This window comes from Saimiri boliviensis, chromosome 3 (assembly GCF_048565385.1).
Source record: "Saimiri boliviensis isolate mSaiBol1 chromosome 3, mSaiBol1.pri, whole genome shotgun sequence".
Taxonomy (NCBI): Eukaryota; Metazoa; Chordata; class Mammalia; order Primates; family Cebidae; genus Saimiri; species Saimiri boliviensis.
The window spans coordinates 41,282,642-41,298,319 of NC_133451.1; the positions used below are offsets into that span (position 1 = coordinate 41,282,642).

General features: G+C 34.5%; 1 protein-coding gene across 10 annotated transcripts in view; it reads right to left on the reverse strand.

Moving 5' to 3' along the window:
* ATP8A1 (ATPase phospholipid transporting 8A1) overlaps positions 1-15,678 on the reverse strand; it is a 249,992-nt gene that overhangs the window by 182,214 nt on the left and 52,100 nt on the right. For 6 of the 10 annotated variants that reach the window (XM_074396074.1, XM_074396072.1, XM_003940967.3 and 3 more), the window contains one exon: positions 8,746-8,786. In XM_074396074.1, coding sequence (XP_074252175.1) covers positions 8,746-8,777 — 32 coding nt within the window. In that variant the 5' untranslated portion in view covers positions 8,778-8,786. Of the gene's footprint in view, positions 1-2,385; positions 2,460-8,745; positions 8,787-15,678 lie in introns of all 10 variants that reach the window. The other 4 variants (XM_003940968.3, XM_010351697.3, XM_074396071.1 and 1 more) reach the window with 1 other exon arrangement.

Sequence of the window (15,678 nt, forward strand, 5' to 3'; positions counted from 1 at the left end):
GTGAAAATCTTCATGTACTTCTTTTGACAGTGGAGAGTGTGAAGATAGATTAGGAGTATTCCAACCCTGACTTAGTCATTAATTAAAGTCAAAATTTATCTTTCTGTTAAATGATTATAAAAACGAATACCTATTTTGTGAGGTTAATGTAGGTTCAAAGAAGCTAAGTAATGCTAAAACACTTTGATGAAAAAAAAAGGAACCCTAAAAGTTGGTATTTATTTTGAATTCTATTCAATAACAAAAAGCAATGAATCAGCTAATCTTTTAAAAATATAATTTTGGATGAAGTTAATTACTGTGGAGACCATATTAAGACACAGAAACTGTATTGATAAATCAATATTCATGGCCACCTAGTAAGTGTTTTTAATGTTTATAAAACACATTCTTTAAAAATGGTCTAAAGTTTAAGAAATACAAGTAGCTTGTTGGGAAGTTTCTGAAATTGGATAGAGACAGATGACAAATATTTTGAAAATTTCCAATTTAAAATTAAGTATAAATTCAGGGCAGTATAGTCTATTATCGTCACATTTTTGAGCATCAAAAATAAAAATTGTATTTAATGGCTCAGCCTATATGGTTTTCTCTATTAATAATGTCTCTAAGAGTTTAACTGGGAAAACAATACTTTATCAAATTGCTAGAAGGAGTTACTATGATTTTGAATTTTCTTATATGAATACAGTCACGTGACCATGACAGATGTAGATTCTGAGAAATGCATTGTTAGGCAGTTTTGTCACTGTGTGAGCATCATAGAGGGTACTTATACATAGATGGTATAGTCTATGGGCCATATGGTATAGCAGACTGCTCCTAGGCTACAAACCTGTATAGTATGTTACCGTACTGAATAGTGTAGAGAAACAGTAACACAACAGTATATCTGCAATCGGAATTTTTCTGCTCCATTATAATCTTATGGGACCACTTTTGTATATATGTTTCATCACTGACCAAAATGTTGTTAGGCAGCACTAGACTGAAACATTCAGATGGACAACTGTCCAATACATTCAACACATTTTTACTTAGTAAAACTGAAAGCATGCCATTCTGTAAGGTATTCTTAAGGCTTATTGATTTAAACAAAAAGAATTGGGGAATATTAGAATTTGATTATTTAATCCATCTTAATATAAAAGATGAGAAATAAGGCATGAGAGATTAAGTAGTTGGTTCAAAATCACCAACTCAGAATAAGATCCTGGCTTTCCACTGCCTAAGTAGAGCTCTCTCTACTGCCTTATACTACCTAGAACCTGAGAGAGTCAGCTCTTCCTCAAACTAATTCTCATAAAGCCAAGAATGGATGGTCTGCTTTATTCAGTTTTAGAGACTTATTTTGATAAAGCTATAAGCAAAGGAAACTAAGAACAGAAAGGGTGATTTGAAAACATCCATATTAATTTTTCTGAAAACAAAAACCTATAGGTACATGGCACAAAAAGCTATAGAAATATAACTATCTGTAGTTACTTTAATTGCTTGTAGACTTCTAGATATATAGAAGTTCACATATGCCTAGATAACTAGTCTACAAATACCTAGATAACTTTTATTTGATCGATTAAGTTTGACTAACTTGTCATGAATCCAATCACTTTAAATGACCTGATTAAATAGATTTTGAAAAAAGGACACTGTCCATATTCATATGTGGAATTACAAATAAAACTGTCCAAGGAAATGATGATAAACAACCTCTAAAATATTAAAAACAGTTTTTCTTAATTTAAAATAGGACTAGTTTATAGTTTTTATACCTAAAACCATTTGAAAGTCACATTCTTTAAAGGGTAACAGTGCCATATGTTCTGAATACTAATTCACAACTAAAATATGAGTAAAATGGAAATTATCTAAATTAAGTAACTGAAAGAACTTAAAAGAAAGAGCAAAGTACTTTCTGTTGGAAGAGTATGGCATTTCAAAAGGCATGATGACAAAAAGAATCATTCATCCATTTTTTTAGTACCATTCCACCATAATAATCAAGAAACTTTGCAGGGATTTATAATGAACAAAGATTGAAAGATTAAAAAAAAATCAATAGAACCCAATCCATGTATGATATAAAATAAATGACAGGAAATCTTAAAAGACTTATAATCCCCACCAAAGAATCTGGATAAATCCAGAGGGAGAGTAGACTCTTAATTATATTTGAATGATAAAGTATAGTACCCATCACTTATTCTATATGGCAAACACGAAAGAGCAGTTAAGTCCAATCAATTTGTTAAATGTTTAAATAAAAATTATTAGAGAGGTTTTAAATTCTTCGTTTATTCCTTATTTCCTTGGAGAAATCACAAGGTCAATGCAGGGTAGAGAAACCATCCTCTACACTGTTTGAGCATCAGTAGGCATCTCTACCTTGATGAGAGAAGTACAGTGTCAGCAGGTATATACTCTTTGCCTTTTATTATAACTATATCTCCAACATTTACCTGAAAGAAAACTGGGAATTGGTTAATCATCTGCATTGAAAGATAGTTACAAATATATAACCCATTGTAAAAAGCACAGAATATAGTAAAAATGATCATTGGCAAACAAGAACCACTTATCTTCACAAAACGGAAGAAAATTATCTAGGAGTGAGATTGGGGTTGGAGGATTCCTTTAAAAAATGAACACTGTATGTCAGATATATAACTCATCTTGATAAAATCAACCTATTCTATCAACTTAATTGACATCTCAACTTCTCATATTCTCTCTGACATAAAAACAAAAAAGGAAGAATTTACCAAAATAAATCTTCACCTTATTGAAGGAAATCTCAACACAACTGGAGATGCTATCATATATGTGATAATTACTCCTCACAATAATGCTTGTGAAACAAGTATTGCTCATAACTCATCATTTGGAGAGAAAGAAAGGAAGTCTGAGATTCTAAGTCTAAGATTTTTACTCAAGATCATAGTGGGATTGATGAGCTTAGACTAAAATCCACATTTGACTGTCTGCAAATTCTGATTTTGCACAATTTTGTGAAACGATCAGTGTATTTTTAATTAAAATAAACAGCTTAATCTCTTCATTTTACCACCTCTTAGCATTTTTCTGTGCCTGGCATAAAGACAAAGATACGCTATGTCCAGAAACTGTTAGCAGTAATTTAAGTGACAGATTTGTCATATAGCTTTTGGCAAACAATATAATAATTATGCAACAACTTGGCTTAACTGAGTTGACCAAATTACACTGATAGCCACTCCTGTTACATCATGAAAGTTGACCTCTTAGTAGACAAATGAACCTAAACATGAATTTCAATACTTAGTAGATAGAAGAAAAGCCTTAAAAAAAAAATTAAGGCCTGTTTGTTCTTCCCCTTCCCAACTTTTCCTTGAATTCTAAAATAACACTAATGAGGGTAAGAACAGAGTAGTGCTCTTCGTGGGAATCATAGTAAGAAATTACTGCAGAGGCAGCCCACTGTGGTCTTTTTCTGGAAGAAGAGGTTAGGGAAGGTTAGGGCAGGGGTACTGTCTTTTTATTTATGACATGTAATGCTTAGCTTCCAGGTAGGGAAGTTCTGGGTGCCTCGATTCAAAAAATAATTCCGCTGAAATCTGAAATTTGTACTATCCGAAACTGACATATTACCAGGAATCTTGGAATCAAAACACTACCTACCTCAAAAAAGGGCAAAGAGGAAAAATTAAAAACTGCAAGTATAAATGTAAACTAGCCCTTAAAATAACGTGCTGTGATGGTACTGTGATTGCATTTACTGACAGAAAGATAATAAAATATAAATTCCCTAATCATGGCACTTAGAATGCTATCCAGGTTACCATGCAATGGTTCTTTAATCACCTCCTGTGTGTTAATGTTTTCTCTTAAGTTCAACTATGTTACAAAATCAGAATCACATGGTCTACATTACTGTGTTAGAGTCTAACCGTCAGACTTAAACAAATCCCTGATTCATTGCCTTGCTTTCCAATGTCTTTCCTCATTGTAAGACAAAAGCATTGTAAGACAAAAAGCAATGTCTTTCCTCATTGTAATACCTGTCAGTATTAAACTCAATAAAATAGTAACAATTTCTATGGTACCCCAGTGGCCTGAGAAAAACCAGGGGCTTACTAAATGCTGACGTTCTTACTAAAAAGCATGCTAAATCAATGAATGCTAAAGTTCTTTACTTTAGGAATATAGGGAACTTAACTCCCTAGGATGCCTATGTTTAACATCAGTTTCTCAAAAGACATCTAAACACCTGTCTTTCCTTTTGTGTTTTGAGCTCCTAATATGGCGTTCCCCTTCCAGCCTGATGTGTGTCTAAAAGGAACTGAGAGAAGAAAACGTCAAAATGACAAAAACGCTTCGATCATATAAATTCTAATTGGAGGAATATCACGACAAAGCAGTTTTAGTCTCTAAAATGCCAAAGTTAAGCAACTGTTTAGAGCTTCAGCCCACTACCTTCAGCCTTCTGAAGTTACTGATATTAGCAACGTTGAGGATTTTGTAAAACAGTAAGATTATCAGACTGTAATAGCCCGATTTAAAAATCCAACTACTGACTGGGCTCAGTGGCTCAAGCCTGTAATCCCAGCACTTTGGGAGGCCAAGGCGGTGGGGGGGATCACCTGACACCAAGAGTTCAAGACCAGCCTGGCCAACATGGTGAAACTCTGTCTCTACCAAAAACACAAAAACTAGCTGGGCATGGTGGTGTGTGCCTGTAGTCCCAGCTACTCGGGGGGCTGAGGAAGGAGAATCACTTAAACCCGGGAGGCGGAAGTTGCAGTGAGCTGAGATGGAACCACTGCACTCCAGCCTGGGCAACAAGAGTGAAACTCCATCTTAAAAAAAAAAAAAAAAATCCAACCATTTTAATCCAATTCTAGGTTCCAATATATTTATATTTTTATTAAGAAATTTTTTTGAGACATGAATTCTTAATCCAAAGAAACACATGTCGTGGTAGAAACTTCATACACAAAAGCAGCTTTACAGTGTTACTTTTACACACGCATAGAGCCCATCATGCCATGCTTCTCCAGTAAGCCAGAAGAATGTGTTAATTCTAAGATTCTTCTGCTAAATTCTCCACCTGCATACACGTCAAAAACCTGTGAACAGTGTCAGCTGAACCACATTGTAAAGAAATAATCTGGGTAGAGGGCAATGAAGCCAGCAGCTTACAGTTCAGAAGTCACAGTGTAGTTCCTTGTGTACGGCTTTGTGATTACAATACTTTCTTTTAAAATTATGTACCTGCAAGTTAACCTTTTGCAACAGGGAGAAGATTTCAGGGCAGTAACTGGAGAGATAAACCGTTGATATCCGAGAGCTGAAATCTGCCCAGCTGTGAATAATTAGATGTACACTAGGCAAATTTGTAGGTCCTTTGAGGACCATTAAAAAGCAACCACAGTAGCCACACATTTAGAAATGCAGAGAAAGAGCCCTGAAGTAAAGCCCATGCACACTAAGGTCTATCATATTACCCTGGCATGTAGATGACACTCTTGGTTTTGGTTTATTGATTTTATTTTTAACTGCACAAAGTATTATATAGGCCAATGAAAAGACCTGCCTCACAATCTTATTATCCCAACAAGTAAGGCTGCTTTTGTGCCTGTCCACTTGTTCAATACATGATTTACAAAGCCAGTATCTCAGTGTACATAGCACTGTTTTTTTAACCTGTGATTATATCTTATGACACAGGAACCTTTATTTGTGTTTCTTGATGCTCTAAGCTCACTGCTTGGCATATGCACTCAGTAAGTACTTGGTCAAATGAATAGTATAATTTTTTTCTGTGTTGCTATACCACGTGACATAACAGATTTTACTTGCCACAAAACATACAAGAGTATAAAATGCCATAATTTATAAAACTTTCCCTATTGTTGTATTTCCCTATTTTCTAGTTTTTCACTATTATAAGTAAATAAAACTACAATAAATGTTTTCATACACGTGGAGATACTCTACTTTATGATTCTTTTCTTGGGATAAATTTCCAGAATTCCCTTTTTACAGTTCTTGATATAAATAGCCAAACTGCTCATTCACAACAGTATGTAAATAAAATATTTCATAACAATAAAACATCTGAAACACAAGTTGGTTTTTATTTATGGAATAGGTAGCAAATGAAACTTCAATATGGTTTAAATTTGCAACTTTTATTAGGTTGAAAATTATACTGACTCTGGTTGATTATTATATTTCTCCTGGTTTACTGTCAAGTTTTCTTATTTATATAACAATGATCGTAATAATTTGTCATATTTGGTGCAAATATTTCACATAGCCTGCCTACTTATTTGTGGTGGTTTTTGTTGTGTATTAGTTTAAAAATTTACATAATCTAATTCCATAGATTTTGAGATATTGCTCTTCTTCAAATAGTTATTAAAGCCTTTATTCTTTTGTATGTTTTCTAAAAACTGTTTTAATATTTAACTCTTTTAGTCAGTTGAAATTTATTTTAGCATAGGTTGTGACTTAGATATAAACTAAATATTTAAATAATATTTATTAAAATTGCTAATCTGTGACAATACTTCTAAAAATAATTGCTGCCTTTTTCAAATTTTAAATGGGTTTTATTTCAGGATACTGTATTTTATTCTATACTATTTAAATCTGTTCCATGTTATTCTACTCATCAATGTCTATTTTTGCAAACAATCCACAGTACTTTAATAACTTTGACTTTCTATTTCACTTTTAATCTTTGTATACTGTTCATTTCTCCAAAATATATTCTACTTTCTTGTTTATTTTTGCAAATCAGATGAATAATACAGTCAATTCTTGAGGAAAATATAATTTTCCGGGAATCATACTACTTCATAATTTGGAACAAGTAATATTTTATTTTTAATTTTTCTGGGAATATGACATATTTGTAAATTTGTATAAATATTTAATATCTAAAGTTTGGATGCTTTCTCTACAAAGGTCATACACCTACATTAAAATTTATTTGTAGGCATCCCATAGGCTACTGGGAATGAGACCTCTTCTTCACTTTATTCTCTCACTTGATACTGCCAGCATAAGAATGCTGTTGATTTTTGAAGATTTATCATGATTTCCTCACTGAGCCAACTTTTCGTGATTCTAATTATTTCTACAATTCTAATTATTAGATAACTTCAACTCTTTTGGGCTGGATGACTTCTGGCAATACTTCAAATTCTGTCTATCTCAAAATGGGATGCCACGGTCAGGTGTGGCACTGCTGCAAGACGACTGAAAATGCTATTATTATGGGTAGCTCTGGCTGGTAACTTAGGCTTTTTGTCTGTCAAAAATAGGAAAAGTAAGAGTTACAATAGTCCAGGTAGGTTAGCGCAATCTTGAAATAATAATTGTTTATTAGGAAAATAAGACATTTTAAAGGTTTAGAGTGACATGATTATCTCCCGACTTTCTGTTTTTTATTTTCTGAGCAAGCAGCCTAGGTTATTTATTAGCATGCATATTTATGTTACCTACACTGACAACCCTAGGTAAGATAATATTATAGTAAAATTCGTCTTATCCTTGATTATATCCTACCTGTCTTCTTTCTAAAATGTTTAAATTCATAGGTGCTAGAAAAGAGTATTAAAAAACTTATTTTGAAACTGTTTTTAACATTTTTGTTTTTTTATTTTGTCCTTCTAAAAAAAGATTACTATCACAGAAGGAAATAAAGCACAACCAAGGTATTTTCCTTTTTGTTGCTCTTATGTCAAAAACCGAAGAAAAAATAGGGGTAAAATTTCAAGCATATGAAAGAAATGCCAGTTTCTATTCTAGCCACTGACTGAAAATGAATAAAAGTTTAATTAATTTTTAATTGGGGGGTACAAGGTATCCCCTGCGGAAATAGAAGGTGACCGTGACCATGACAAGGTAGAATCAAGGGCATGGACTTAAGCCAGCTGGGAAGTACCAGAGTGCAAATAAACTGTTCGTTACACTTCTATCATCCTAGCAAAGTTATCGTCCTGTGAGATACACCTCTAGCATCCTGGCAATCCCAGGAAATAAAGTGCCCTGAGAAGAGTGGCTCAGCCTCAAAAAAGTGGCTCAGCCTCAAAAATGTTACCAAAGCTATTAATTTGTGGATGACTAGATTTTAAATCTTCTTCCAGAACTAAGGGAGAACTAATAATAATTGCTTACCTTTTGAAAGGGAAGTATGAAAAAAAATGAACACCTGAATGATATTCATTAAATTATGACTCAAACCACTAACTGTCATGTTAGAGGTCCTATAAGCAAATTAACCTTTGATGTTATAGAACTGACTTCATTAGAGAACAATGCTTAATTTGTAAAATTTTTGTTTTAAAGGAATTAGTGGTAAGCAAATGTAATTAGTCTCACTATATAATTTTGAAGTAAAATATGCAGAAGTAAAACATCAGAACTCAAATTCTTATTTTTACTTGGACAGTAGATGATTAAAGCAAAAAATTACAACACAAAACAGTTCATGGTTAAATAAAATCTATGAAAACGGTACTCAAAATATACTCTAAAAAAACAAAAAGTTCTAGATATTACTTTTCAAAATAAGTCTTTCTAGAATATAGCAGGAATATTAAATGTATCTAACTGAAGACTCCATGCATATTTATATTACTAAATAGCTTTTATAGAATTCTTGACATTTGCTTATATTATACAAAAAAATTACATCTACTGGAATACACCTCTGTGCATTTGTTTTCCTAGAACAAAATAAAATTTAATGCATACCTTTTCCCAGTGGACAATTTCCCAAGCACCATTTCTCAAAACTGGAAAGAGAAAAGTTGACATTTTAAAAAACTTTTTTTTTTTTTTTACTATGAAAAAGCCATTTCTGATGAAATAATCATTTTAAATGAATGGCTTCAGTCAAAATAACTAGTAGCAATTTTTATAGGTTAAAAATCTAATTATGATAGCAAGAGTATATAAAATTACACAAATAATTAGAAACAACCAACATATATTTTAGCTCTCATAATAACATATCACTAACAGAGGGCAATCTCACTGGTGTTACCAAGGGCTTTCTTCAGCACATATAGGAACTATGGGGCTCAGCTGGAGGAGAAAGCCACAAAAATGATGTGAAAATGGAAGTGACAAGCTTAAAAACATTTCAGATGTTACAACAGTAGCGATGTTTAAAAAAAAGAATCACAAGCACAGAATAATAGCTGTCTAATAATTTAGTTAAAATGTAACAGATAAAGTCAAAAGAGAAAGAATTTGCACCTTTAGGTTTATAATAATGCAAAAGAAAAAAAAACACCCAAATTTTCTTTTTCCTTTTTTTTTTTTTTTTTTTTTGAGATGGACTCTCACTCTGTGGCTCAGGCTGGAGTGCAATGGCGCAATCTCTGCTCATTGCAATCTCCACCTTCTAGGTTTAAGCCATTCTCCTGCCTCAGCCTCCCAAGTAGCTGGGACTATAGGCATGTGCCACCATGCCTGGCTAATTTTCTTTTTAAATATTTTTAGTAAAGACAGGGTTTCACCATGTTGGCCAGGCTGGTCTCGAACTCCTGACCTTCGAGTGATCTGCTGCCTGAGCCTCCCAAGGTGCTGGGATTACAGGCATGAACCACTGCGCCCAGCCCTAAAAACCCAAATTTTCTATATTTGGTTTTCTGGGGAAAAAAAAGAAAAAAAAAGCCCAAAGAGGAGGCTACTACTAAATTATGATGGGGGGGGGCGGGTATTTCTTAGGGTTTCACTACTGCTTCACATCAGTAGGGTTATCCAGTAGACATTTTTTTCCTGTGATATATCTGTGCTGTAACACTAAATATGCTAATAAACAGTAGAAAATAATAATAAAAATACAAAACAGGATAATAGCATGTGAGGTAGATGGTACAGCATTTAGTACTTAAGGACAGAAATATGTCAAGGCCCATCAACAAATTATCCAGACATAAATTCCATGAGGGAAAGCATTAAATAGTTAACATTATGTTCCCTGGAAATAGCACAGTACCTGGTACAAAGTAGCTACTCAGTAAATATTTGAAAATAAACAATTTTTTGGTACAAAAATATTTGATTCAGTTTCTTTTGATGTTGGGAATGATGAAGCCTGAATAATCCCCAAAATGTTAAATAGAAAATTTAATATTAATTACAAACAAAATGTCTTAAAATCAGTATCACAACATAAACTATTTAATTAAATTATCTTTACATGTTTCTAAATTCCCTGAACACATGCATTGTGTCTTAGCCATTTTTTTTATTTCTTATACTTGCAGCACTTTTGGCACATAGGACATCCAGATGATTATAAAATGAATATCTCACAGTGCATTTTGGTGAATCAACTCCACTAATTTATAAAATAATAATCATCCTAAGCTAAAGAACTAAAAGTATTCTGGTATACTATCTTAACTGTATGAACAAGATAAAGTGCCAATTTTTATAGTACTTACACAGGTACAGACCACGGATCTAAAGCACAGGCACCTAAAATTGATCCCTGTATCCCGAAACACAAAACTCTAATGCCTGCAGAGCTCACCCAAACTGATCCCAGGAGTAAATCCCCTGGTTCTATGTTGCTCATGGAGCAGTAGGGTTTGGAGCATCTGACTGAGAGTCAAAAAAGCCTCTGGTAGAAAAGCAAGAGGTGCTGTGAGTCCACAGTATTTTCCTCAAAAGCTAGAGTCCAACAGTATTTTCCTCAAAATCAGTTGTAACAAAACATAAAGAATAAATGAGGTCCAGGCACAGTTGCTTTGGGAGGCTGAGGTGAGCAGATCACCTGAGGTCAAGAGTTTGAGACTAGGCTGGCCAACATGGTGAAACCCTGGCTCTATTAAAAAATACCAAACAAAAAATTAGCCAGGCATGGTGGCACACACCTGTAGTCCCAGCTAGTCAGGAGGCTGAGGAAGGAGAATCACTTGAACCTGGAAGGCAGAGGTTGCAGTGAGCTGAGATTGCACTCCAGCCTGGGCAACACAGTGAGATTCTGCCTAAAAAAAAAAAAAAAAAAAAAAAAAAAAAAAAGAAAAAGAAAAGAAAAGAAAAAGAAAAAAAGAATAAATGAGAGCATACTCTCCTTTAATCATGTAAAACACAGTGGTCACAATTTAATAAGAGAGATGGTAACAGAGAGATGGTAAAGTCCTGTTCAAATCAGCTACACCCAAGTTCAAATGACACATGACACAAAATGACTGTGCTGTAAGTTTGGATTGATTTAGAAAAAAACTAGTCAATAGTATCTAGAGCTCTTTACTGCCATTTATTTCCTTCTGATCCTATCTCATGTTAGTAATTCTCCCAATTGTAATACTTTTTTTTTTTAAATCAATGTCCAATGTTTCTAAAATCAAGATATTTGACATGAGGATTAAGACTTCAGGAGGACTAAGTTCCAGAGAACATACTATCTCCTGGAATTTCATCTGGGTCCCAAGTTTTCCAATGCATGGACAAGCTATCTTCCCCATTTATTTACGTCTTAATTTTTCTTGGATATGTTTTGTAGTTTTCAGGGATGGGTCTTTTACTAGATTTGATTCTTGATATTTTATTTTTCTCTTAATATCACAAGGGGTTTTTTAAATTCTATTTTCCAGTCATTGGCAGTATTCAGAAATGCATTGTTTCTGTACAATGACCTTGTCATCCTGTAATTTTGTTATATGCACTTACTTGTTTTAGTATAGTTGTTTCAACCTTTGTTTTGCTGTTTCTGTAGCAATATTTGCAAAGCAACTTTATTTCTTTTTGTTAACAATGCTGCATTATGATTTTTTTGGCAGTTTTATTATGCTCATATGCTTTCCTGTTTATCCCTTTTTAAAACTCTTTCTTGTAGAAAAATGCCTTTGAAAATCTGGAATAATTTTTACCACTAAAAACGTTCTGTTGATTTTATGCCTTAAGCATGTCAAAATCTGCCAATATTTTAAAATCTTCTCCATCATCACCAATATCAACACCCCTAGTTCAAGGAACTACCTCCCAACTGGAAGTCTGTAATAGCCACAGGATAGTTCCCTGCATTCATTCTCAATCTCTTTCAAATTCAGTTTCTACAATGTAGCAATAAGGATTATCTATGATGATTTTACATATACGTAATAATTACATATTATTATGTACCAGTCCATATGCACAAGTTAGACTGAGTCAACCCTTGCTCAGAACTCCTCAATTGGCTTCCCTAGGCTCATAAATAAATCCAAACATCTACAAGGCCTTTTATGAAGCAGTTCTTGCCTCTTTCCCATCACTGCTTCTTGCCACTCCCACCACACCCTTCCTTATGCCCTCTGTAGTGAGGGCACCATGCTCTCTGCTGCCTCAAATCTTTTGCACATGCTTCTATGCCTAGAATGCTCTTTCCCTCCATCCTCACCTAGTTAACTCATACACACACCTTCTGGATCTCAGCTTTAACAGCACTTTTTTGGGTTACATTGTGTTGACACCCAGTTCTTCTTCCTTACCCCCAAATCTAAATGAGCTCCATGCACTTTTCATTTAGAGCACTTACCACAGCATCACAGTCTTACTGTATATTTAATTAAATAGCATTATTTCAGGGCTGTGTCTTCCCCCAGATTGTAAGATCCGTGAGAAAAGAAACCTCTATTATATGCACTGTTACTGTTCCAGTGTTATCACATAGCACACACTGACATAAAGGTGCTAAGTATCAGCTGGGTGGAATGCTGAATCCATTAATATTCTTATCTGTTATAAGATCATATAAAATCATCGTAACAGTTACAGACTTACCAAAGATAGAACTCTACTACCTAGTAGGGCTCATGTTAAAAATAACATGCACATGACATTTAATAAATAGCTATATAGGAAAATACGTTGGCAGTTTCTCAAAAAGTAGCACAGTTACCACAGACCTGGAAATTCTACTAGTAGGTGTATACCCAAGAAAATGAAAAACATATGTTCACACAAAACTTGTATATGAATATTCAATGAAACATTATTCATAATAGCCAAAAGTAGAAACAACTCAAATGTCTAACAATTGATGAATGGATAAATAAAATGTGGTATGTCCATTAAATGGAATGTGATTTTGCTGTACAAAGAATGTAAGGACCGATACAACAACATGAATGAATCAGAGATATGCTAAGTGAAAGAAGCCAGACACGAAGGGCCACATATTGTATGATTCCACGTACATAAGATGCCAAAACACACAAATCCATAGAGACAAATGGTAGGTTAGTGATTGCAAGGGGCGAAAGAAAGGGAGAAAGGAATAAAGGCAGAAAGCAAGCAAGCAAGTAAGAAAGAGACAGAAAGAAAGACAGCAGACAGACTGCTTACATGTGTAGGTTTCTTTTTGGAGTGATGAAAATGTTCTGGAATTAAGGCTGCAATGATCAGTGCATAACCTTGTGAATGCACTAAACACCACTGAACTGTATCCTTTAACACGGTGAATTCTATGGTATGTGAACTATAACTGAATTAAAAAATAGCTACCTGAAAAGATGCCAATGAATTATTTAAACATTTGCTTAAAATAGATATCTCAGTTTTATAAGTAACTAAACCAATTTTCAGTGCAAGCAGTTAGAAATGGTTATGTAACCCTCAGAGGCACTAACACAAACTGTTCTCTGACATCAGCTCAGGGCCCCCACTTCCAGCTCTGTAATTTAATCTAGCCCTCCTCAATATGCTGTGACTTTGCAGATGTTTGTTAGTTCACATGTAAAAATAGCCCTGATCCACTTTATTGGGCTCTGCTTAACACATGAGAAGTGTCACAACAGGTTTTTCAGATCCAACAGATGATGCCAGGGAGTCTCAATAATGGAGAATGGATGCCAGTGGCACTTACATGGAAAGCCGCCTCCAAATCTGTTGCACTTCTGCTGTGCTCCTCCAAATCTGCCTGATGCCTCCATCTTCTATACATGCTCATTTTCCCTCAACCTTGTTCTGATCAATTTTCTCTCCAGTTTCAAATTTATTTACCTCCTTTCTCCAACCAACCCTTTGCAAATCTTTGTCTCCAGCCAAACAGTGCATTCTCCTCTCCACCCAAATGTTCCCTCTCAATCCATTACTGGAGAAAGACTTAGAAAAAATTTACACATCTAAGAAACCTTTAAATATTCAATGTTTTCTATCAAATGACAAAATCAATACATGTTTCCAGAGAGACAGGTATGCATACAAGGTGAAAGCTGATGTTCCTCTTCTCAAGGTCACTTTCTCACAGTGAGGAGTACTAACTGATGAATTCTTACACATTTTTCTCTAGACAAACATAGACATTCTTCTTTTCTCTTTCCCTTTTAAAATTTCTCTGCCAATTGCTTTTCCACTCAACATGTCATAAATACTTTAATGAAAAGCAGAGATATTTAACTCATTTTTGGAAAATACCCCATGGCATAGATGCATCAATTACAATGCGTTGGATAATTAAGCAGACTCACAAGACTTCACAGGATATATTCACAAAAGACTTTACTCAAGGCAAAGGATAGGGTACAGCAGGAAAATGAAAGTCCGGAAAGGTATCAGAATCCTGGGAGACTGACAGGCACAGCTCCCCAGGATCCCTTCTCTTTCACCCTCAACATTGACTTTGAAGTTCCATGGTATGTATGTCAAAACTTAATTTTAGGAAAGCCCAGGAGAAAGTCTCCAGTGGAATCTTTTCTACTCTCTGGTTGACTAGCCAAGGCAAACTGTGTAGCCAGTTAAACTAGTTAAGCTATCAATCTCTATATGCTTAAACTAAGTAGAGAAGCTAGTCTTGGGTGGCTACAAGGGAGTTTCAAACCTTAAACAGCACATTATAAATCACCAGCTGGTTCGTCTCATCCTTATCCTAGGCAGTGTTCAGCATCACACTTCCAGGTGTCCTAGAGACAGGCACAGAGCTGTCCTCACCCTGTGTGAGACAACTCAACTTTCCACAACAGCTGCATCATAAAGCATTCAACTATTCTCCTCCTGGTGCAAATTCTGACTTCCATTTTTTTCTACCACCACAGCAATGAAATACATTCACATGATTGTATACTATGAGGGAGAATGCCCTAACGAACATTGCTGACTCCAGGGCATTCGAGTTTGTAACTTTATCACATACTCCACACTTTTACCAGCAATGTATAAATTTCCACTGACTATAAACTGAGACAAGTACAAACTTATCAATTCCTTGAATTTTGTCAATCTGATGAGTATTTGATATTTATTCTTAAGGCAGTAGCGGTAAGTATACCTTTATCATATACTTTTACATTTCTACACTGAGTTGGAATCCTAACTAAATAGAGTAACATTTCTTTGAAAGTATTACAGAACCTTGTTGCTCCACACTTGCTGCTCGGCCTGTGCCATCTGCAGTGCTGGTAGACTCCTTAGAAATGAAGACATAATTCTAACCCATCCCCATTTTGTTCTTGAAACACAAAACCAGAACACAGAAATGAAGAAAGGAAATACACAAACCTGAGACTAAACTCATCTTGGAATATAGATGAGTATACTTTGGTGGTGAAGTTAAAAATCTGTTCACAATATTAAAAAAAGTTTCCATACAAATCAAGACTTGAATGCTGGCCAAGGAAACAAGTCAATCCTATAATTCATTGTTATCTTTCTTAAACACCAAGTCCTTAGAACAATGAAAATAAATACTAC